At 39.3% G+C, this 23795-nt stretch overlaps 1 protein-coding gene across 2 annotated transcripts in view; it reads right to left on the bottom strand.

The window, feature by feature from the left end:
- Positions 1-70: 70 nt before the first annotated feature.
- LOC131038914 (uncharacterized) overlaps positions 71-23795 on the bottom strand; it is a 65926-nt gene continuing 42201 nt past the window's right edge. For both annotated transcript variants that reach the window (XM_057971494.2, XM_057971495.2), the window contains one exon: positions 71-1087. In XM_057971494.2, the coding sequence (XP_057827477.1) occupies positions 485-1087 (603 nt within the window). In that variant the 3' untranslated portion in view covers positions 71-484. The remainder of the gene's footprint in view (positions 1088-23795) is intronic.

Below are 23795 nucleotides of genomic sequence, written 5' to 3'. Positions count from 1 at the left end.
TTTTATAGCAAATCCGATGTTGTTACTTAAACCTTCAAGGATCTCTAACAAGGAATTCAACAAATTCTCAAATCTTACCATTTCTATTAAGATTTATAGCAAAAACTTTCATTACAGGTAATTTTCCCGCTTGGGAATGGAACCCAAATTTAGGGATTTTCCATTCCCTTGACCAGGAGGCCATTTCTCTTGGACATCAAAAGTATTTTGCCGCCAAATTTATGGCAATTGCAATCATTATTCCTAATTGCTACAGAATTATAATCTCTAATTATCTAGCTCATGAAACATCAAAGGCAGAAACCCAAATGGCAATTATTTATCCAGTGATCCAAAGAAATATTACGGTAAGTGCCTTCGTCCATTTATCTCTTGGGCATTTATCCAGTGATCTGAAGAAAATACACGCAATTGCCTTGCTCCATCTATCGCTGGACATTTATCAAGTGATCCAATAAGAAATTCCAGCAATGGCCTTGGTTGATTAAACGTCTAATTTCTTTTGTGCAGGACTCCTCTTAGACTCATGCAATTTGTTGATGTGGGATTGACTGCTCTTTGCCGCATCTGATTTGTTGATGTGGGATTTAGTACTGCTCTTAGGTGCATCAATTTTCTTCCCTACATTGCCGTCAGTTCTCTCACACTGCTGAAATTGATTATTATTAGATTCAGTACTGCTCTTTGACACAAAAAAATTTCTTTTCCTCCCACAACCATCCACTGAATCTTTTACGTCAACTCTCAATGCTGGAGACCTTACGAAATTCTCTCTTTTCTGGAACCTGGACAACAGAGACAAAATTCTCTCTTTTCTTCCACTAGTGTTTCCCTCAGCAAACATTTTTCCCTTGAAAGGAGTGTCTTCTTTGCCAGCAAACTCATCGTTGATGACAAATATATTTTCCTTTTCACTTACTATTTCAGAGTTCAGAAGCACAAGTGAATTTTCTACCTCGTCAGATGAAATATTTGGGGCCTTCAATTCTCTAGGTGTGCATGCTCCGGAGGAATGATGATGCTCATTCAGCTTGGAAGAAATTAAATGACTCCTTGCTTGATTAGGTGAAACTTGAAGTTGGCAAGGCTGCATATATGAAGTCAATTGCAGCATAGTTAGATTGTTTGCAAGCAAATAGCTTCTATGTATGATTTTACTTTGAGGTATGATAAAAATTTAAAACTCACACATCAAGAAATAATTAAAAATTAGGAAAAAACAAGAAACTTCCATTTTCCATGTACAACCTTCACCAATCATTCCAAGGGCCAACATAAGATAAGTATAAGCAACTTTCAAAACAGGGCCCCTTTATGTGCTAGCCACAATGAGTTAATAGTTCATTGAATTCAGCTTAATAGTTCATTGAAATCAGATGCAAACTCTAAAATATGTAAGCATAATTTCAGACAAATTTCACATATTTGCTGACCCAAGTTCATGCATACAAAGCCACAAATGGGAGGGATACATACTCGAACTTCAGCAACAGATGCAAAGAAATTTCGGACTACTGTGGTGCTCTAGTAACAAGCCAGATTACCCAGAGTACTGTGGTGCTCTAGTAACAATCCAGATTACCCACCCACATTTCTTGTGACGATAATTTTATAATAAATAATTATTTCAAATTATAATTATGATAGTTTTATTGTTAAGGATCACAACTTACAAAAATTTAAGTAATTTGAGAATCAACGTTTAGGAAAAAAGCAAACTTTTGCATTCCTCTTTGACTGCTAAGATCTCTCTTGTAAATAGCGTATCTTGTTTATGCGTCAGCAAAAGTACCACTTCTGTAGCCACATAATTCCTTATTTTGTTTAATCATCTTTTGGAGCAGGACTGTAGATCATGTAGTGTTGCTAGCATCCATAAATAACTCAGGGCTGGTAGGCTTTTGCATCTCTCCTTTATGTTTTGCACAGTTTCAGTGCAAGTGTCATGCCATGGCTTGCCATTTTTTCTAGTTGTTTCTACAATTTGCTCCTCTACTATGCAACATACTCAAAAAATGGACTAACAAAGACATTGAGGCTGTCTGGGAATTGATAAATTTTGTTAGGACATGGTCCTGTAACTTAACTTTCCTTGCAAAGAGTTTGAGTTCTTAGAATTCTCTGTCAGTTTGGCCTGTAGGCAATTTGGATTCAGCCAGAGCTATGCCTTACTGATTTGAACAAAATTCTTGAATGCTCAACATGTGTAAGAATGCTATTTACTGAAGCCTAAAATATCATCATATACACAAAACTAAAAGCATTGCTGAAGGGGGCCAAAATTTGTCCATTCTTGATTGGAATATGCAGGGGCTGTACATAAGCTAAGAGGTATTACATTCCATTTGTAATGACCTTGTGGAATTGAGAAGGCAATCTTTTATGTCTTTGACCAAAAACCAAGCTTGCAGTCAAAATTCAAGTATTAAATCTACCTGACTACAATCCAAACTCAGTCGGAATCCATAGAATAGCTATTTGAATCCAAACTGCTTGGAAGGCCAAACTAACATAGAATTCCTTGGACTCAAACTTTCATCAGGAAAAGTAAAGTTACAAGACATTGCCGACTCTAATCCAAATTCAGTAAGAATTGATAGGATTGCTATCTGAATCCAATTGCTGGGAAGGCCAAACTAACATAGAAATGTCTTTAACATAGAATTCCAATTGCTATCTGAAAAGTGTTATCTTCAATATAGAATTCCTAGAATTCAAACTTTCATCAGTAATAGTAAAGTTACAGGACAATGTCCTAAGTTATAACAATGATTCATCAATTCCCAGACAGGCTGAAAGAGAAGAAACTCTGAAAATTCCTAAGATGTCTGTATTATGTTTTTCCGTATTTCGAGTAATTGGCAAGATGAGGAGCACATTACAGAAGTAGCTAATAAAAAAGAGCAAGCCATAAGGTAAGAACTACACTCAAGTATTGCAAAGGATAAAGGAGAGATGCAAATTGCAAAACGTAGCCTTTTTAAATGCCCTTGAATTATAAATTTATATATGTATTCTAGCAATACTTCATGGGTCTATAGTCCTACTCCAGATGACAGGAACAAATGAGGAACTTTGTGGCTCTAGGAGTGGTACTTCTGCCGAAGTAGAAAGGAGACACTATTTAAAAGAAAGATAAAAAAGGAATATAAAAGTTTGTTATATCCCTAAAACTAATCCAGTCTGGCATACAAAGATAACAAGGCAATCGAATGGTTCTCAAAGGATTTGCACAAGGAAGAATAGCATGATGGCAACAGTGGTTCTCAAAATTCTCAAGTGGATCAAAGAATCTAAGAATTCCCTGGAAGGTGCCATTTCCAGGGAATTACAAGACCCGACCATTAGCTTGTGTCACTAAGATTACAAAATGTAAGGACTTAGGATTAGCATTCAAGACACAGAATTGAATTAGTTTAATTAAATTTAAGTTTAAACTTGATTTCCTGGTTAGCCCAGTAGCCACGCTGATCCTCATGTTAGGTGAGGAAGTTCAGTATTTGACTTAGTAAATGGTGGATATATTTTGCTTGTAGCATGAGTAGAGCATTGTCGAATCCTGATGGGTGATTAAATTCCCCACTTTGTCAAGAGGGAAAGTGAAACCTCACTACTAAGTCTGTTTTACCAGAAAATCTTTAATGGACCTGCTCTAACTAACGAATTATTGCAGCACAGCAAGAATACACACGGATGCTACTAGCCCCAAAATTCAGAGCATACTGAAAGAAGTTGTGCAACTTCACTGTAATGAACCTGACATAAAAGATACCCAAAAATCCAATAGGCTGAGTGTGTTACACAAACAAGCATGTCTAGATCAGAGAACAGATGGAGGTCCTCAACATATTATTCAGTCACCAAAGGGTGAACAGGTTCTTCATCCAACCTGATGTCAGTGACATAAGCCTCATTAAGAATTACTAGACTCATGCTTGCCAGCTACAAGATGGCAGACCTTGTTGACAAAAACCATGTTCAATTGTGTTGTATTAAAAGATTATGAAAACTAAGAGTAAGTGGGAATCCCTGCCACCTGGGATGGTCATGCATGAGATCCCCAAGAAGCGAAGACTAGTCAGGCAGTAACAAAATTGAAAAGATGAAGGTACTTGTGAGAGGTGGGCCTGGGCACACATAAAGCCAAAAGATGATTACCCTGACAATTGTGACAGTAAGTGCAACGGAGAATAGCATACCCAGAGTGCCTGACATTGACTGTGATAAGTCATTCTGCCACTTGATAGTATAGATATGTTTGACGTCTGGATTTAGGGTGCATGGCTATAAATAAGAGCCCAAGACTCATTGGAAAACCACCTTTGGAATTGTTTTTCTAGTATGCTCTTGCACCATACTATATGCAATCTTTGCAATTAGAAAGATAGAAAAGTGAATGTAAGCATGTCACAGCTATGAGTGATTTCTATCAGAATATGAATATATGGGTCAAGCTTCTATTCTCTTGTTATTTTGTCAATTCTCTTGCCATTTGCTGCATTTCTATTAGAGATTTGCTGAAAGTTGGGGAATGTTAGTAAAGATATCATTCTCAATTTGGTTGAGAAAATGAGTTGCAAAGGTTAGCAAGAGTCTCTAAAAAATAATATATAAATATAATATACTAGTTAAAGCCATATGTGTGCAGTGAAATTGTGATCCAAAAGAACAGTCCAAACAACTAAATTAAAGTTTGAACAGCCATAATAACAAGCAAACAATTAGGCCATTAGAAGATCAAATAAAACATTAAACATTGTAAAATGAACTATGTTAGACCCTCTAGTTGCACTCAAAATGGTTTTTCCCAATGATTAAATGTGTGCTCACAAACTGACAGCATAACATTGCAAGTGATTGTTATGAAAAAGGGTAAGATGACATTAATTTATAGATTTTTGATGCAAAGGATGGATGGCTAGGAATCAGGATCAACTTGGGAGATCAAGGGCTTAGAATGCTTGAGATCTCTCAAGCAAGGAGAGGATGAGGATAGTGGCTCCAAGATTAAAGGGAGATCAAGGGGTAAGATTTGACATGGGAGTTAGTGAAGAGATGAGATTTGATGGGGTACCTCCAAGTACCATGGAAGGATCTCCAAAAAGGTGGCATTAGACTAGGTAAATAATTATGGCCAATGGTTGTGTTGTGACGTTTTCACACATCGGCCCATTGCAAATGGGAACCCCCACTTTTTGCTTTCTAGTGTAGTTGTTTTAGCTTACTCGTCTAGCTTGGCAGTAGTTTTAGTGTCTTTAACCTCTTGCTTGTGAGGGGATGCGGTGTAACTTCTAGAGGGTGCGGTGTAAGTATGATGAGCAATCAAGTGAGTAAGTGGATATCTTCAGGTTTGAACATAGAAACGAGGAGCGATAAAGGAAAGATGAGCAATCAGCTGAGATGAAGTGCTTCATGAAAATCAATCAAGGTCTAAGAGATGATGGAGGAAGGAAACTATGAGCAAATCATTCTACAGTTGGTGAAAACATTGAAGTGATCAACTTAGGCAAGCATTAAAGTGGTTAACTCAAGGTGGAAGCAAGAACTATTCCTTCGCCAAGTTAACCCTACCAGCAAATCATTCTACGCTCTGTGAAAACATTGAAGTGATCAACTTAGGCAAGCATTAAAGTGGTTAACTCAAGGTGGAAGCAAGGAACTATTCCTTCACCCCCCCAAATCCACGACCTAGATCACATCCTTCCTTGACCACCTCAAATCCCCTGCCATCCTCACACTTTTCCTTGGCACCTCCAAATCCACAGCCTAGGTGGAGCTCTTCCTCCACTACCTAATATCCACGGCAATGACCAATTTTCCCTTGACTTGGCAATAGAAAATGCAAATTGTGATATTTGATCAAGCAAATGAATAAGTTTGATTAAGGGTGAAGGTGGTTACGGCAAACATGACTTGGAGAAGTCAGCAAATATTTCCCTTGCAGGCACAAATCCACGGCCATCCTCATTTCTTCCCTTGCATGCTCAAAACCCTGACCAAGGTAGAAGTAATTCCCAGACACCTCCAAATCCCTTGACATCCTTCCTTCATGCTCCAAACTCCCCGGCCATGATCAGAATCTTTTCTTTTATCCACAGCCTAGGTGGAACTCTTCCTCCACTACCTAATATCCATGGCAATGACCGATTTTCCCTTGACTTGGCAATAGAAAGTGCAAATTGTGATATTTGATCAAGCAAATGAATAAGTTTGATGAAGGGTGAAGGTGGTTAAGGCAAACATGACTTGGAGAAGTCAGCAAATATTTCCCTTGCAGGCACAAATCCACAGCCATCCTCATTTCTTCCCTTGCATGCTTAAAACCCCTGCCAAGGTAGAAGTAATTCCCAAACACCTCCAAATCCCCAACCATCCTTGACATCCTTCCTTCATGCTCCAAACTCCCCGGCCATGATTTCTTTTATCCCCTCAAATCCATGGCTGGAAGCAAGTGGATGACAACCCCAATGTCAAGAAGAAGATCATGATAAACACATATTAAGAGGACTTCATCAGCAATCATTAGTAGATCAAGACTCAACATGAAGATTGGGATCAGCTCTAGGACAAAGATGACAATCACAACCTTTAAGGTAGAGGATGAACTTTCACAAGAAAACTTCCTTCCCACCTTCAAATCCACGGCCAAGGTGGAAGTACTTCCCTTGCATGCTGAAATCCACGGACCTCCTTGAAGAAATTCCTTTGCCCCTCCAAATCCACAGCACTCTTTGAGCACATTCCTTTGCCCCCCAAGATCCACAGCAGTCTTTAAGCACATTCCTTTGCCCCACAAAATCCACGGCAGTCCTAAGCAAACTTCCCTCACCCCTCCAAATCCACAGCAGTCTTTGAGCTAATTCCTTTGCCCCTCCAAAATCCACGTCAGTCCTAAGCAAACTTCCCTCACCTCCAAATCCACGGCAGTCTTTGAGCTAATTCCTTTACCCCTCCAAATCCACGAGAGTCTTGGTGAAGTGCAGCAAGTTTGTCGACCACTTGGTAGAAACACCAAATAGACCTCTATAAGGTGAAATCTCGGACTGAAAACCCCGATCAGACCTGAAATCAATAAAATCAGACATGAGATCAGAACTGAGAACATCATTTCCCAAGTGAAAATCAGTTATTTCCAGATTTAAGTTAAGGTTTGAAGGCAAGATTTAGGACGGTATGGAGCACTTTATTTGCATACTTCTTGGTTTATATTTGTGCTCTTTTCAGGTTGAAGACAGAAGTAAAGCATATGAAAGGGAGCAAGTGAGGATGCTACAGCAATGAAGGGGTTGAGGAAATTCAATCACATGGAGAGATCACACTTGCAACATCAAAGAAGACAACAAAGCAAGAGAGAGGACTTCACAAGGGAAGATATCATCTAAGCAAGAAAGCTGATTGCTCTATAATGAAGAACACTCCCAAGATTCATCAGCATGGAAAGGGAAGAATAAGAACAATGCATTCAAGGTAAAGAAGGACAAACACAAGTGAAAGAATCATGTTTCAAGGAGGAATGGTCAACACCTTCAAGGATGCCATTGAATGAAGATGAAGAAGACAGCAATGAGCATACAGGATCAAGAGCTAAGATATTCAAAGACATCATATTGATGATGAAGGAAATGTTATGGCAATCTTGAATTTCCTCCAGACATCCAAGAATTGTTGCCAATACAACAAGAGAGTAATCCAAGACGAAGGCTTCAAGTGAAGGATTCGGGATTAAGGATAAGTGAAGGTGATCAGATAGATATGATGACGCAATTTGGAAATATCTCCCACCACCATCTCATTCATCACGGGCTTGGAAATGTTGAGTATCAAGAGATATTGCCTGAATCACAAACACTTGTGATGATCTACAAGGAGTAAGCTGAGGTCGCACCTAGTCATCTTCAACCCAATCACATCATTTCCAAGTCAAAGCGCGTAGATTCAATCCACTTGACTCATCCAACGATGAGGATAAATACCACATGTGGAGGCACAAAGTTCGGTGTACCTAACCTCATCATTCATTGGTCAACATTCAAAGGACATGTGTCCAATTAAGTAATTTTATCATTGGTCAAACATTAAATGTTATGTAATGGGTGTAACAAACCCTAATTAGGGTTTCTATCTTTCAATCTTGGCCATTAACGTGGATTTGATCCAAGCCATTCATTTGTAATGAGCTCTCTATAAAAGGCTTGCTCTCCTCATTTGTAAAGTTAATAGTTGATCAATAGACAATAGTTAGAAGTAGAATAGGAGAAGGCATAAATTGTTGCCAATTGTAAATAAACATCCTTTTCATTGAATTTGTGGTGGAATGTTTTGTTTCTTCTACATATTGCATGGTTTTTCATTGTATCCTCATGTTAGATGAAGTTCATTGATTGTGATGGAGTAATGTGTGGATGTTGATAATTCCTTGGTTCATACTATTTGTGGTTGGATGATTTTCAATTGTAGTGCATAATTAGCCTGAACATTAAAATGTGCTAACTGGATTCAATTGTGGATATGATTATTCAAGTTGCGCCAGTGTATTGGGTATTAAGGTGAATGATTCATGATATGAAAACCTTTCATTTCCTTGGAAGATCGCATCAATTTTGTGTAGTTGTTGGCAACATGGCGAATAAAAGCTTGGCTAAGGAATGTGTCCATCCTAGCATCATCCACTGCTATCATTGATCTTAGGAGTAGTGTAGTCTCTCTAAACCTTCATCCTTTATATCTTTTTTCAAGTCAATTAGATCTCAAGTTCTAGCCGGAGTTTATGTATAACGTAAGTCCCCCTTGTGATTCTAGCAATATGACATCAAACCATTGAGTTTATCCACACGTCAAGACCTGACATTTGGAACCTTGGAGTCACCTCAAGTGATCACTTAGTTCAGCATTTGAGGAGATTTTGTTCAAGAGATGATAAGATATCTTGGTATTTTATTCTGTGTATGAAGTGCATAAAAACACATCAACAGGTTGGAGATTAGGAGAAATGGAAAAAAATGTTTTTTAGATGAAGAATGGGATAGCAAGATCATTAACGGAATATTAATTAGATCATTGGAATAATATTTAATTAATATATAAGTCAAAAATGGGGAGTATAAGAATAAATTGATCAAATGTAAATGATCAATTTTAGGTGTTTACATTTTGCCCCTCTTTGAAATGGCACTAAGTTGACGTTATTTCAAAAAATATAGGTCACAAGAAGAAGGACAAAATGAAATAGATGCCCTACTATGGAAGTGATGGAAGAAAAATTATTAGGATACTGATGCCCCCTCGAGAGGATAGGCGAGCAAAAGGGGCTCGAATGACCCTCTTGAAAGAAGAAAATGGTAGAAAAATCGGAGAGAGGAAGAAAAACAGAGTTAGTATGAAGAAATGGTGGTAAAAAGAGTGATTGACATGAATAAATGGGCTTGGAAGACTAAAACAGAGCAACGAAACAATGACGACACATGCACCAATAGTAGAGAATTGGATGGATTGGGTGAGCAGGTATGGGCAACCACTACGAGTGGCCAAATAGGTATGCAATTTGAAGCATAGCTTTAGGAGTAGTTTAGGGTCATTAATAGGGGGGTGGTAGAAAAACACATGAGATGCATCCGTTGATCACGATTTGGCTGATGTGTTGGGGGATCGACGAATATGCCAAGAAGTAAATGAATGCAGAGCGCTTCAACAAAACTTTAGGCAAATGTGCAAAAAACGTGGCAAATTGGTGGGAAAAGGGGTGGATCTATCAATTTTCAGTAGATGAGTTGGAAAAAAATGGCAAATGAACTCGGTGTTTTAGAGAATGCATCAGGGAGGAAAAAGACAAGGGAGGGAAGAATTTATTTGGTTTTAGTTTTAGCTAGGTTGATGAATGATTGTGATGTGATAGGATGATGTTGGCAGCTTTAGCAGAGAAATGGAGATCGAAGACGAGCACATTCTATCTCTCAACTTGGGAGATTATAGTGACATTGGATGATGTGTGCAGAATATTGCAGTTGTGATTGGTATACAACTCAAGCAGGGGGCTAATGTGTTATTGATTCAATTGTTTTGGAGTGCAAACTGCAAATATACCTACCTCATGCAAGGTATAAAGAAAAAATGGCAACTAGACATAGGTGGTGTTGTGAAGTTTCACACATCGCCCCATTGCAAATGGGGACCCCCACTTTTTCGCTTTTTAGGGTAGATGTTTTGCTTAGGTTGTCTTAGTTTAGCAATGGTTTCCTAATTTTAGCCTCTTACTTGAGAGAGGATGCAATGCAATTTCCAATTCGTGTCTAGGCATGAATTCCATGATGAGAGTTCAAGGTAAGAAATGAATGAAAGTGTGAAACTTGGAATATCAGTTGCTTCATGAGAGGGTTCCCATCTTTCCATCTTCCCTTCCTTCAATCTCCATCCTTGACCGCCTTTCATTCTCCTTTTTGTCCTTGATCATCTTCCATCCTTCCCTCCATCCCATATCCTCCATCTCACATCCATATCCTTTACACCTTCCCTAGTCACGACATCCTTTGTGCCTCTCTCTCCTCCCTTCTCCCTTCCTTCCATCTTTCCATCCTTCCTTCCTTTCACCCATCCGTTCTTGTGATCACCTTTCCATCATACTTTCATCCACCCTTCTTGCCTTCACCTACCTTCCTTTCATCTTCCACTACCCCCTTATACCTCCCCCATCCTTCATCAACTTCATCCCCCCAATATCCCTCACTTTCTTCTCTCCATTTCACCTTACATCCTCCATCTTCCATCCTTTACCTTCCACTTCAACCTCTCCTTTTCCCTTTTCATCCTTCCTACCTTCCTAACCTTTCCCTTCACCACATACTTTACCTTTCTGTCTTATTCCCTAACTTTCCACTTCCTTCATCTTATATCCCTTCCATTCTCCTTTCCATCCTTCTTCATCCCACATCCCTTATACCTTCACTGCATCGCATTTCCCTTATGCCTCCCTCTCCATCTCACCTTCCTAACATCTCATCCCTATACCCTTCCTTCCATCTCACCCCACTTCCTACCTTTCTTCCATTCCTTATACCTCCCAACTTCCCTTTCTTTCATCCTCTAACCTACATCCCACTTCACTTACCCCTTGCTTCCCTTAGCATACCCCCCTAATCCTATCCTAGCCTTCCCTTACTACCCACTGCCAACTCCTTCACTACCCTTCCACCGCAGCACTTCTTTCCCCAACCTTCCTCACTTCCTTCCCACCACGACACATCCTTTTCTAACATCCCGCACCCCTTTCTCCCTCGCGGCATGTCTTTGACCCACATCCTTCACTACCTCTCCCACCATGGCATACACACTCCCACATCCCTCTCTCCTTCCCAGCCGCGTCATGTGCCTAGCTTCCTAACATCCCCAACAAGCATAAGATGAGCTGGCACCAACCAAAGAGATAAAGAAAGCCGACTCTTAAGGAGGAGATGTGTTTCATTCAAAACATAACTGGTGGAAATAAAAAAAATAAAAACATTACCAAGTAGGTCAGCCTTCATTGAAGGGAAATTCAAATTTTTAAAAGGCAAAATAGTTAATCCTAAGCTTGCCGACCTTAATGGACATTTTATTAATTCATTTCCCAACCACCCAGTGTGCAAGTCGGCCTAATATTAAGAGTGCAAAATCGAACTTGAGGAATGGTATATAAGAAGGGGACAAATTTGTTCATTGCCAGGCATCGAATCAAGTTTAATTCAATGCACAGTGAATTAGGAGCAGAGCGAACCAGACAGACCTGGGCGAATTATTAAGAGCAGACCTGAGATAAATTTTATTAGATTTTTGGAGCAATATCCTTCCACCTTAGAGTGAACTTGTATCTCAGACATATGGGAATTTATTAGTCCCAAGTTAAAGCGAATTTAAGAGGCATTTGTATGTGTTTTGAGGCTGATTTAGAGTGAAAGCATCACCAGCCTTGATGCAAATCAAGCAGACCTGATTCTGATTTCCAGAATCAGACCTTCATCATATCAAAGTCAGCCCTAATAAGCAGATTGAAGATGACTTTAGAGAAAACCAGATCACAAGCAAATCAATTCAAAGTAAATCAACTGCAGATCAGGGCTAAATCAGACCAGAAGTCTTTCATTTTCTGACCTGTGTTAGCATTATCAGTCCTAAAGTGATCATTTCCAGATTTTTGGAAGGCTTTAATAAGTCAAATACATGATTTATTATTGTAATTTTGGATGCTATTTATTTCATATTCTTTAGAACTTTATTCCTATTTTCGTCTTTTCAAGTATGATTGCACAGAACTAGCATCAAGAATAAAGACAAGCTCGTTGGAAGACTTATAATATCAGGGTTCATGCTTCAACATGGCAGAACAAGAAGAAGATCAATATTGCAAAGAGCTCAAGGATATGCGTCTCCAAGAGGAGATGATGGAAAGAACGATCAAGGCAAGAAAGATAATCAGGAGGAAACAATTTTCCTAAGGAGGTAGAAGAACTAAGCAAAGGTAGAAGGTTTGCTTGACCATGCCTAGATGATGCCTTCATTGCCATCACACCAAGATTGGATGCTGAGCATTAAGAAATATTGCTCAACTACATACGCAGATGATGAAATATCAAGTCTACAATTCAAGTTGAGGTGGCATCCTTGTCATCACCAACCAACCAGAAGACTCCACATCAGCATGTCCAAATGCAATGTACTTGATTCACCCATGGAGGCACAAAGTTTGAGACACCTAACCTCATTTTTTATTGGTTCACATTCAATATTGGAACTAAATGTAATTTTCTCATTGGCCAGAGGGAGTTGTTGTAACAAACCCTAATTAGGGTTTGTATCTTGTAATCTTGGCCATTGATGCGGATTCAATCTTGGCCCTTCATTGTAACAGAAAGCACTATAAAAGGCTCACTCTCCTCATTTGTAGAGGTTAATAGGTTAATAGTTAATAGTTTAATAGAAGGTTAATAAGCATTAGATAGCAAGCAAATAGTTAGAGTAGAATAGGAGGAGAAGGCAGAAATTGTTGCCAAGTTTGTAAATAAACATCCTTTTCATTGAAGATATGGTGGAATGTGTTCCTCATGTTAGGTGATGATACTTAGATGGATGGAAAATCTTTGTGCATGATTGATGGTGAAGCTCTTATGTTCATACTACTAGTATTTCATTGATTGTTAAGTATCTTGCGTAGTCAACTGAACTCGTTTATCCAAGCTTAATTTCAATTGCTACTTCTTCATTGATATGCATCATCTTGATGGTGTCTATGTTCGTGGTGGTGATTTGAACATCATATGCTTACCTTAGGAGATCACACTAAACTTTGTGGAGTTGTTGCTTCACATGACGAAGCAAAGTCTAGTTGAGTTTCACCAAAGATTGTCCATTGCTCTTGCATTCATATGATTAGATTAGCTTTCTCAACTCTTTGTCCTTTTTTTTTTTTTTTAATCAAGTAAGATCCCACATTCCAGCAACATTCCAACCGAGTTCATGCAACAACGTAAGTCCACCTTGGATTACCAACAAATCACATCACAACCATTGAGCTATCTACACGTCAAGACCTGACAATAGAAACCTTGGAGTCATCTCGATTGATCACATAATTTAGCATCCGAGGAGATTTTGATCAAGAGAGGATAGAATGCCTTTGGTATTTTATTATGTGTTGCATAGTGTATAAAAACACATCAATAGGTGGATGTCGCAGATTGGTGCCAAACTAGCATTAGTTATGGTGGCTCTTGTTAGCGGAATATTCACATAATTTAGCATCCGAGGAGATTTTGATCAAGAGAGGATAGAATGCCTTTGGTATTTTATTATGTGTTGCATAGTATATAAAAACACATCAACGGGTGGATGTCGCAGATTGGTGCCAAACTAGCATTAGTTATGGTGGCTGTTGTTAGCGGAATATTGTTGCTTGACAAGAGTGGGAGGCATTTTTCTCTAGGATTAGGCGATTGTGTGGCCAACCTGATAAAGCACGCACAGAGGTTTGCATAGGGAGCCTGCATGTTAGCCCACTTATATAGGGACTTTCACACAGTGATTTATAGATGAAGGGTGAGCATAGGCCATGTGACCCTTTTACAAGTGTGGCCTTTGGGAGTACATAGCAGTGTGCAAACTATGAGGTGATTGAGTGGTTCGAGATGTGGATGAGCCATATGTATATGATTGGGACAATGTACTACACTATAAAGAGGTGGGGAGCAAGGAGTATTGGTAGCGGGTCCTAGATGAGCTATAGCTAGGAGACATCACATGGAGGTCATACAGATAGGCAAAAGGGGTGGGTAGACTTGCAGATGATGCCTTATATGCTAACACTGTGTTACTCAATTAGGAGATATGACTATTTGATAGATAGATAAAGGCCATATTGGGTCATGTGATAGTTCTATGAAAGATGCCAACTATTTTCCTGCTCCAATTCTAAGTTTTTAGGTCTGAAATAATTGTCTTTGACCAACGTATGCAAACTGGTGAATGGTTTTTTTGGTGTTTTTGTAATTTGTTATTTTTTGAGTTTTTGAATGAGTTCTGAGAATGTTGATTGAGCTATTCTACTTAAATGAACAAATTAAAAACATATTTGACTGGAAATGAAAGAAATTTAGAATTTTTGAGTCCAATAACTGAAGCATGGATTGTATTAAGGCACATGGGTCAATTACATACCAATTCTATCAGCAATAACATTTTGTAAGGTCTAATACAGAAAATCAGAATGAATTATTAACTGATCAGCAACTTCAAAGCCACCAAAACACTAATGCCACATAGGAACTTGCTGTTTCAGATTGAAGAATGGTACAACTAAGATTGTATCAATAATTTGTGATGACCTCAGCACCTCGGCCACCCTAGACCCCTGATCTGCAATTGTCTCTGTAATTTGTTCCCAGCTGGATAATTTCTTGAAACCTGTTGTGACGTATTCACACATTGCCCCATTGCAAATGGGGACCCCTGCTTTTTGCTTTCTAGGGTTTGTTTTCTAGGTCTTTTAGGGTTTTGTCTGTTAGCCTTTGCAGGATGAGTGCTGTCGAGGGGATCGTTGGATTACAGGCTTTGCTTGAGCCAGGGTGAGTCCACAGGGCCCCAGAATTAGGGTTTCTTTGAGAGTCTTCCTTAGGGCCTGGTTTTGCTCTCGTTGCTAATTGTGTCTTGCTTTGTGAGTGGGTATCATTCTTGAAGGTCCGAGCTAGGTCGAGTTGGTGAGTGATGAAGTCTGAAATGTCATCCTAACCTTCAAATGCCCTAAAATTTGGCTAAAAGTCTGGAATGTCTTGATCCTGAAATTTGGCTAAGTTTGGAATGTACTGATCCTGAAATTTGGCTAAGACTGGAAAACTAAAGAATCCTCCAAAACTAGATTTTGCAATATAACTCCTGGAGGTCTGAAACCACTCTCAAACATCCTGAAAGTATATATGGAATATAACTTAAAGTATAAGTTCTTATACTTTAATGTCATATTCCATAAAATGATCCTGACGGAGAGTCCAAAATGTCAAATTTCGCTCCTGACCCTTCCAAAGGGTCCAAAGCGAATTTCGCTCCTGACCCTTCCAAAGGGTCCAGAGCGAAATTCTCCATAAGACATTCCACTTTAACCAAAACTTAGAACTAATGCATTCCTAGGCTTGAATGAAGGTAAAAACGCTTGTTTGAATGAAGAAATGTGAAAATGAAGTTAGGATCTTGGCCAAGATAAGGAATTTCGCTCCTGACCCTTCCAAAGGGTCCAGAGCGAAAATCTTTATAACTCTTGTTTTCCTCCTTATTTTGGCTAGGCGTTGGCTTGATGAGAGATGAATGGGTATGTTTTTGCCTTGAGAGGGAGTTTGATTGATTTTGAAGAACAAGATTTTAGCCTAAAGGAGAATTTCGCTCCTGACCCTTCCAAAGGGTCCAGAGCGAAATTCATCATAAACTTCATTTGCCACCTTGTTTGAGCTTGAAACCTTGTTCCTAACTTGGAAAATGGCCTAACTTTGCCCTGATAGATGGTTTGAAGCTTGAAAAATGAGCAATTTTGGACAAGAAGGGAAATTTCGCTCCTGACCCTTCCAAAGGGTCCAGAGCGAAATTCCCAAAAGCTCTTACTTTGCAATAAAGGAAGTCAAGTTTTTGATTTGTAATGACATGGATGGAAAGAAAATGACTTGGTTTTGCCTCTTGAGGTCGTTTTGAAAGGGAGAAATGAAGGATTTAGCCCAAAAAGTGATTTTCGCTCCTGACCCTTCCAGAGGGTCGAGAGCAAAAATCTCTCTAAGAGACATTTCTTGCCTCATTTGGCCAAAATTTGATGTCCAAGGCATGATGAGATGAAGTATGAACATGGTCTAGCCTTTGGGGATGTTTAGAAGCATTGAAAATGAAGGATTCTAGCCAGGAAAGGAAATTTCGCTCCTGACCCTTCCAGAGGATCCAAAGCGAAATTCCTTATAAACACATTTTTTAGCCTTTCTTGGACATGAAATCCTATTCCTAGCACAGTGCAAGGTCAAATCCCACTCAGCAAAGAAGTTTCAAGGTGAAAAATAAAGGATTTTGGTCAAGATTGAAAAAATCGCTCCTGACCCTTCCAAAGGGTCCAGAGCGAAATTCCCAAAAATACAATATTTCCTTCAAAATTTTGATGAGCTAACCCAATGATGGAAGGAAATGAACCCTGGAGATTGCCTTGGGGGAGTTTAAAGATCAAACTAAGGTAAATTTTGGCCTAAAATGAAAAAATCGCTCCTGACCCTTCTAGAGGGTCCACCCCGAAATTCACATTTTCACCTAGTTCGTGCATGAAAAATGATATAAATTCGAAATACAAGACCTTGAGTAGGTCAAGACACACATAAACTCACCTTCCAGGAGATTTTGGAGTCAAGAAATGAGAGATTGAGGACCTAATTGAAAAAATCGCTCCTGACCCTTCCAGAGGGTCCAGGGCGAAATCATTAGGAAGCTTCATTAAGCCTCAATCAAACCTCCATATTCCTAAATTTTCACCAAATTTGCCAAATTCAAGACATTTGGGAGGTTGAATTAAATTCGCATGAATTAAGGCATTTACAATTTAATTAATTAATTTCTAGGCCTTGAAATAATTGAAAAAATCCACCTTTGAGCTTTGGAATTAATTTAAAAATTAAAAAATTATGCTTAAGCGCTCAAAAAATCATTATTGTGCCTTTACAAACAAGTCGGCCATCTTTTGAGAGGAGTTTTATTTCATTTTATTCCCTATTTGCCAAGTCGGCCTTGAGGGAAATCAAGGTGAGCGCCCTATATAAGGGAGGTGTATTGTAGCATATTCAAATCATTCTTTCATTATCTCTCATGCGAACTTGAAGAGCATATTTGGAGGTGCGAAATTGAACAAGTTGGAGGATAATTTCCAGATTTTGGAAGGTGTTTGAAGGCGAATTTCTAGATTTTGAGAAGCTAGTGGAAGGCGAAGCTTTTTGAAGGCTAATTGAGGCGTAATTCATCCAAAGGAAGACCACAATTCAATCCTTATCCAGCAAAATCTGATCTCCTTTCTTTCATTTTTCAAGGTTCATAGTTAGGCTTTCAAAGGAGAAGGTATGAAGAATCCTTTTTGAAGTTCTTATTCAAGACTTGTTTTGATTTCATTGCAATCTTTTAAAGTCTAAAGTCTTGAAAAATCTAATCTCCATTCATAATTAATTTGAAAATTTAGAATTCTGGATTTATCATATCATTTTCAAATTAATATCTTAAATCATTCTCTTGGAAGGTCCTAAATTCTATGCTTTAAGGTATGATGCTCAAAGACTAACTTTAATCTTTTGTGTAGGCATCAAATGGCAACCCCCGGAGTCGGAAGATCAACTACTTGGCAGACCCTCATCAAAGAAGATCAAGTCAAGACAAGGACGACCTCCTCCAATCCAGTTTCATTAAGGACGACCTTCTCCATCTATCTTCCAGTCCAGCATTTGAAGGAAAGCATCACCAAATTGAGCATCAACCAAGTGTTAGACATGGTGGCATCCCAATCATCACTCCTCCAGTCGGATTGGTCCACCTCAGCATGTCCAGATTCAATGCACCTGACTCATGGGAGATGGCACAAACTTCGATGTACCTACCCCAGTTATCCATTGGTCAAATATTCCAAAGAAGACATGCGTCCAACTAATGCAATTATTTCATTGGTCAGAATTAAGTTGGTTGTAACAAACCCTAATTAGGGTTTCATTGTAAAATCTTGGCCATTGATCTCAAATTGATCTAAGCCATTGAATTGTATTGTGGGCACTATATAAGCCCTAGCTCCTCATTTGTAAAGGCTAATAGTTAGTGAATAGTGAGTCAATAATAGTTAGTCAATAGCTAGAAGGTGAATAGTTAGTTGATAGAGGTTAGAATAGCTAATGATTAATTGCAAATAGAATAGTAGTTAGAGTAGAATAGAAAGAGAAGGCAAAGATTGTTGCCAAGATGTTGTTGTAAAAGACTTGTAAACTTCATTGAAGAAATGGTGAAATCTATGGGTCGATTCAACAATTTGCATGGTCTCTATACTTCTCAAATTTGATTTCATGTTATTAGATGAGTGGAAGAAATGTCTTTGATTGATGGTGAAATTTGTATATCCATACTACTAGCAGTTTGTTGATTGCAGACTTGCCTTGTGTAGTCAACTGGAATCATTCAGCTTAAGCTTAACTTCAATTGTCGCTTCTTCACTGATATGCATCAGCCTGATGGTGTCTATGCCTGTAGCGATGATCTGAACATCATAAAGCTTTCCTCCGAAGATCGCACTAACCTTGTGGAGATGGTCCTGGGATGTCAAAACAAGACTTAGTTAGAATTTCATCAAAGGTCATTCATTGCTCCTACATTCTTAGTGTCAGAATTAGATCCTTTCTTCCCCCTCATCCTTTTTTCCTTTTTTCAAAAATCTAGGCTAGCGAAATCCTGTGTTCCAGCATTATTCAAAGCAAATCAGACGTTTAGTCATCAAGTGTAAGTCCCCTTGTGATTCCAGCAAAATCACATCATACCACAAAGAGCTTATCCATGAGTAGAGATCCTACATAACAGGAACCTTGAAGCTTCTCCGATTGATCCTTCTGCGATATCTTTAGCATTCGGGAGCTTTATTCAAGAGAGTGTTGACGTGTATTTTGTACACCATCATACACAGAATAAAATACCTAAAGGCATCTTATCCTCTCTTGAATAAAGTCGCTAACTGCTGAAGATTTCGCAAGAAGGATCAGTTAGGATGACTCCAATGTTCTTTTTGGTAGGGTCTCTACGTGTGGATAAGCTCCAGCGGTATGATGTGATTTGCTGTGTTCTTAAGGGGCCTTACACTCCGAAAGTCTTACTAAACTAAAGAAGGTTTCAAAAAATAACAAAAGGATAGGGTTTACAAGAGATCTAATCTAATCTAACCCTAAGAATGACTTCATGTGGACAAGACTTGGCAAGATTCAACCAACTTCAATTTTGCCATAAAATAACAACTTAATTGAGATTGATGCGATCTTCTAAGGTAACAAATGGTTCTTCAACACACCAAAGATCCAAGACACTACCACGAAGGTACATATCCAAGATACAATAACGATTGAAGGTTAAGTGATTCGAGTATTCTCCAGTCGACCACGCAAGGCGTTCCTACAATCAGCAGGAAGCTAGTGGTTTGGATTACGAATCCTACCAAAGATCAAGTCTCACACTATGTCCTTCAAATTAACACACTACTTAGATTGATCATGATTCAAGTAAATTGAACAACCACGAAGATAACCAAGAAATTTGCAACAAAACACCATAACTTCAATATTTCATTGATTTCAAAGTCATCATATACAACAATTGTTTGAATTCCTTTCCTCAAACTCAATCTTGCTACAAAAATAAATTGCTTCTAAACTCTAATCTCTCTAATACATCAAACTCTCTCTCTAATCTCTTAACTATCTCTATTACAAATGAAATGAAAATGAGGGTATAAATAGCATCCTCAATTACAATGAATGGTCCAGATTGAAAGCAGATCAACGGTCAAGATCATGACACCTAAACCCTAATTAGGGTTTGTTACAAAAGTTCCCCTTTTATTGCACAACATTAAATGCATAGCCAATTATAAATTTGGCATGAAAATCTAGGAGACATAGACCAATGACAATTAAGGTGCCATGTCATCTATAACAACCTCTCATCTAGAATCTTATTCCCTTTCCAATGCTCCTTTTTAGCATATGCAATGAATCTTGATACGATTCCCTCGATCTCAGCAATTGGAATCTCGGGAAGATTCTTCATTCTTTCTTCCAAGTGGATGACCTGATCAAATGCATCTAGAAGAGCTGCGTCCCATGTAAGTTCAAGTTCCTTAGTCTTTTCAATCAGGAGCATGGTAGCAAACATCTAGTCCTGTTGCTCATCTGTGATATTGACGTCCTTGCAAAAGATGACCTTGATTCTATCTTCTAATTCTTGCAAATCCACATCTGTCTCAACTTCGATCCTCCTGCCAAGAATGGTACGAAGTACCTCAAATACTCTGTCCTGGATCGGGTTGATCACCTCCTCAACATGACTGCACCTAGTACTGATGTCCTCAAAGAGAACTTCCTTCATCTGGAGTAAGGTTGACCACTGAAGTAAACTGTGAGGTCCTCCATCCATAATCTTTTCCTGCGCTAAGACCTTCCTCGATGTTTGTCTAATTACTTTCAAGACAGGAATGATAACGTCCTTGGTATGAGCAAAAGCAGCTACCGTTATCATCAAATTGTGGATAATCTCAAGAACCTGAATAGCCCTATGAATAGTCTTCATCATCCTTGTTACAAATTCTACGGCAACTGTATGAGATTTATCCATCCAAGTACTCATACGCTGGACCATATTCCTGAATCTTTCTGCCTCACCAATTGATTGAAGGGGAAGTGCCTGTATAGGTGATCTTGCTGGATCCTGACGTCCTAGAGGCTGATTGAGATGGCTGAAATATGTTCTCCATGCACCGATCTCTCTCTCGAGCTTTCTACTCTTCTCCATTTCTTCTCTAAGCTTGTCCTTCAATGCCTCAAAGGAATCGGTGGCATCATCTAGTGTCTGCTCGGCTGTGGATGGACCTAGCTCAAATGTCTCTACATCATATTCCTCTGCTAGAATCTCCCCTTCATACTTGTCCACCGCCGGTGTAGCTATCTGTAATTTTCTGGATCCAGTCTCATCTCTAATCATCTTGGACATCTTGGTAGCCTTTCTCTTCTCTGTCACTTCCTGGGAATGTCCAACAAGGCTCTCTAAATCAATCACATTGTCTTCGTCCTCGATCACAATCACCTTCGTTAATCTTTCCTTCAACCAATCTGGGATGGCTGATCTTGTCTCTTTGACCTGAATCTCCTTATGCAATATTTCTTCTTCTCTGTGAGGAGATGTTGCCTCGTCATTGTTCTTGTCTTCATGTAACTCATAATCTTGGAGAGATCCACTTGGCGACCCTTGAGGTACCTGTCCTTCTTTATCATTCTGAACCATCGACTCCATAGACTCTTCCACTTCAAGTGTCCTTTTCTCTTGTCGAGAAGATGTACCGGATGAACGATCTCGGCTGGCCTCTTGTTTCTTCTTGGAAGATTCTCTCTTTCCAGGTCTCTCTTTCCTCTTTGAGCCTCTTGGATGGAGATCGCCTTCACTTGCACTTCGAAAGTTGCCTTCATTTGCATTTCTGGGATTAGGATTACCTTCGCTTACACTAGCTCCACCTTCGGCTGGCTTCTCTTCCAAAGTGAAAGTCATAGCTATGCCTTGCTCTCTCAACTTTTGATGCTGCACATCAACCCATCTGCGAGTACAAGACAAGACTGGAGCCATCACAGCATCTAGATCCACGACCTCGGGCTCATTCCAATCTAACCTTACTGATTTGCTTTCTCGACCATAGGATGACTGGAGATGTCTGCCACTGTCCTGTGCTTGGTCGGCCACTCTGTAAATCTTGCATTTCCTGATGAAATCCAAAGGCAATCTAGAATGCATCTTTCTTTTCACTTCAAGATCGTCTAAGAGATTCATCATAAAATCTTCAATCTGAAACTCATGCTTAAACTTCCTACCGACTGTCTCCTCTATATATCCATGTGGATCAAAACTCTCCCTCAAAGCAAAGAATGAAAAAGAATACAAAGCTAACTCCTTCTCTGCGTCATCCATGGCTAAAGCATTAGGACATACCTCAACTGAATTGCCCAAAATGATAGGTACTGGAACTCCATTCCCATGTCTGTGTCTGAATGCCTTCGCATATGCTGCCAACTGTCTTGTTACTTCAAGTAACACAATTCTGTCTGTCGGATATCTCGGCAACATGTATGGAGGTAAAGGACATCCATGAACTCTGATATAAGTGAACTTCGGAAACTGAATAAACCAAGCACCATACCTCTTTACTAGTTCCTGTGCATCCTGAGATAATCTGTTGTGAATCCCGCCTTGCAACGTCCTTGTGATGTTCATAGTGAAGGTATCATTAACTAACTTGTAGTTGCTTCCTGGCGGATGATGCAAGTGAACATAGGAATCACAAACTCTGACCTCGCCGGGTCCTCTTCCAATCACTCCTCTGTGAGGTAGTCCTGCGTACTCAAAGCTCCTAATCAAAGCATATATGACGTATGAACTCATGTGGAAGGACTTGGTAGCTTTGAGTCTCCTCAACTGTACGTCCAAGCAATGGCTAATCATTCTAGCCCAATGAATTGTTCCTTTCCCTTGAACGATCACCTGGATGAAGTAGAACATCCACTTTTCAAAGTAAAAAGCTTGAGGGGCTCCTGTGACTCGGTTGAGCATTGTAATCAAATCTTTGTACTCCTCCTGGAAATCGATCCTATGTGGTGTGTTCGGTACCTTGCTCAGGCGAGGACGACTCCTGAGTAACCAGTTCTTGTTAATGATGCTTAGGCAAGCATCTGGATCATCTTCGTACATTGACCTGGCTCCTTCTATGCTCTTGTAGACCATATCTCTGTGCTCTGGAAGATGGAAAGCTTCACTTATAGCTTCCTCTGAAAGATACGCCAAAGTGTTTCCTTCCTTGGACACGATCGTTTTGGATTGAGGATCATAATGACGAGCACACTCGATCATCAACTCATGACACTGTACTGCTGGAGGGAAGCCGGCCGCCTTAATGATGCCACTTTCAATTATCCTCCAGGCGACAGGTGATGGCTTGCCAATGTAAGGGACATCTCGAAACTTCTTCGTGCTGAAGTTGCCCAAGTTAGTATCTCCAATGTTGCTCCACTTCGACACGATCTTGGTCTCCACTTCTTCGGTCTTTTGATCTTCCTTCATGAGAGCTGGACGACTGGTGGATGCTCCCGTCTTCGGGGTCGCCATACCTACACAACATTTCATAATAAGTAACTAGATATTGCAATGCATAACATAGATTAGATTAATTTTAGGAAACCTCATGATAAGTCTTTGAGTTATCATTTCCTAAATAACGATTAAGCTATTGAAATTCAAAATTTCAAAATTCAAAACTTGAAGCAATGACGATCAACGTTCAAAATTTAAAACAATAAATCAATATCGCCATACCTCACTAGAGAGCTAACTCTAGAATGCAAAATAGAGGAAAATCGCCTAGGCAAAATTTGAAATTAGATGGCTTCAACGTGATCTCCTTCAAATGAACGTCCTTTTTATCAATTCGCCACCCTTGGAGTCTTTGACGTATTCTTCAATGTCTTTCGCCTTAATTCAAACTTCACGTTCGC

Source organism: Cryptomeria japonica, chromosome 1 (genome assembly GCF_030272615.1).
Source record: "Cryptomeria japonica chromosome 1, Sugi_1.0, whole genome shotgun sequence".
Classification (NCBI taxonomy): Eukaryota; Viridiplantae; Streptophyta; class Pinopsida; order Cupressales; family Cupressaceae; genus Cryptomeria; species Cryptomeria japonica.
The sequence above is the reverse complement of the archived record's forward strand: the minus strand, read 5'-3'. Positions and strand labels throughout refer to the sequence as shown.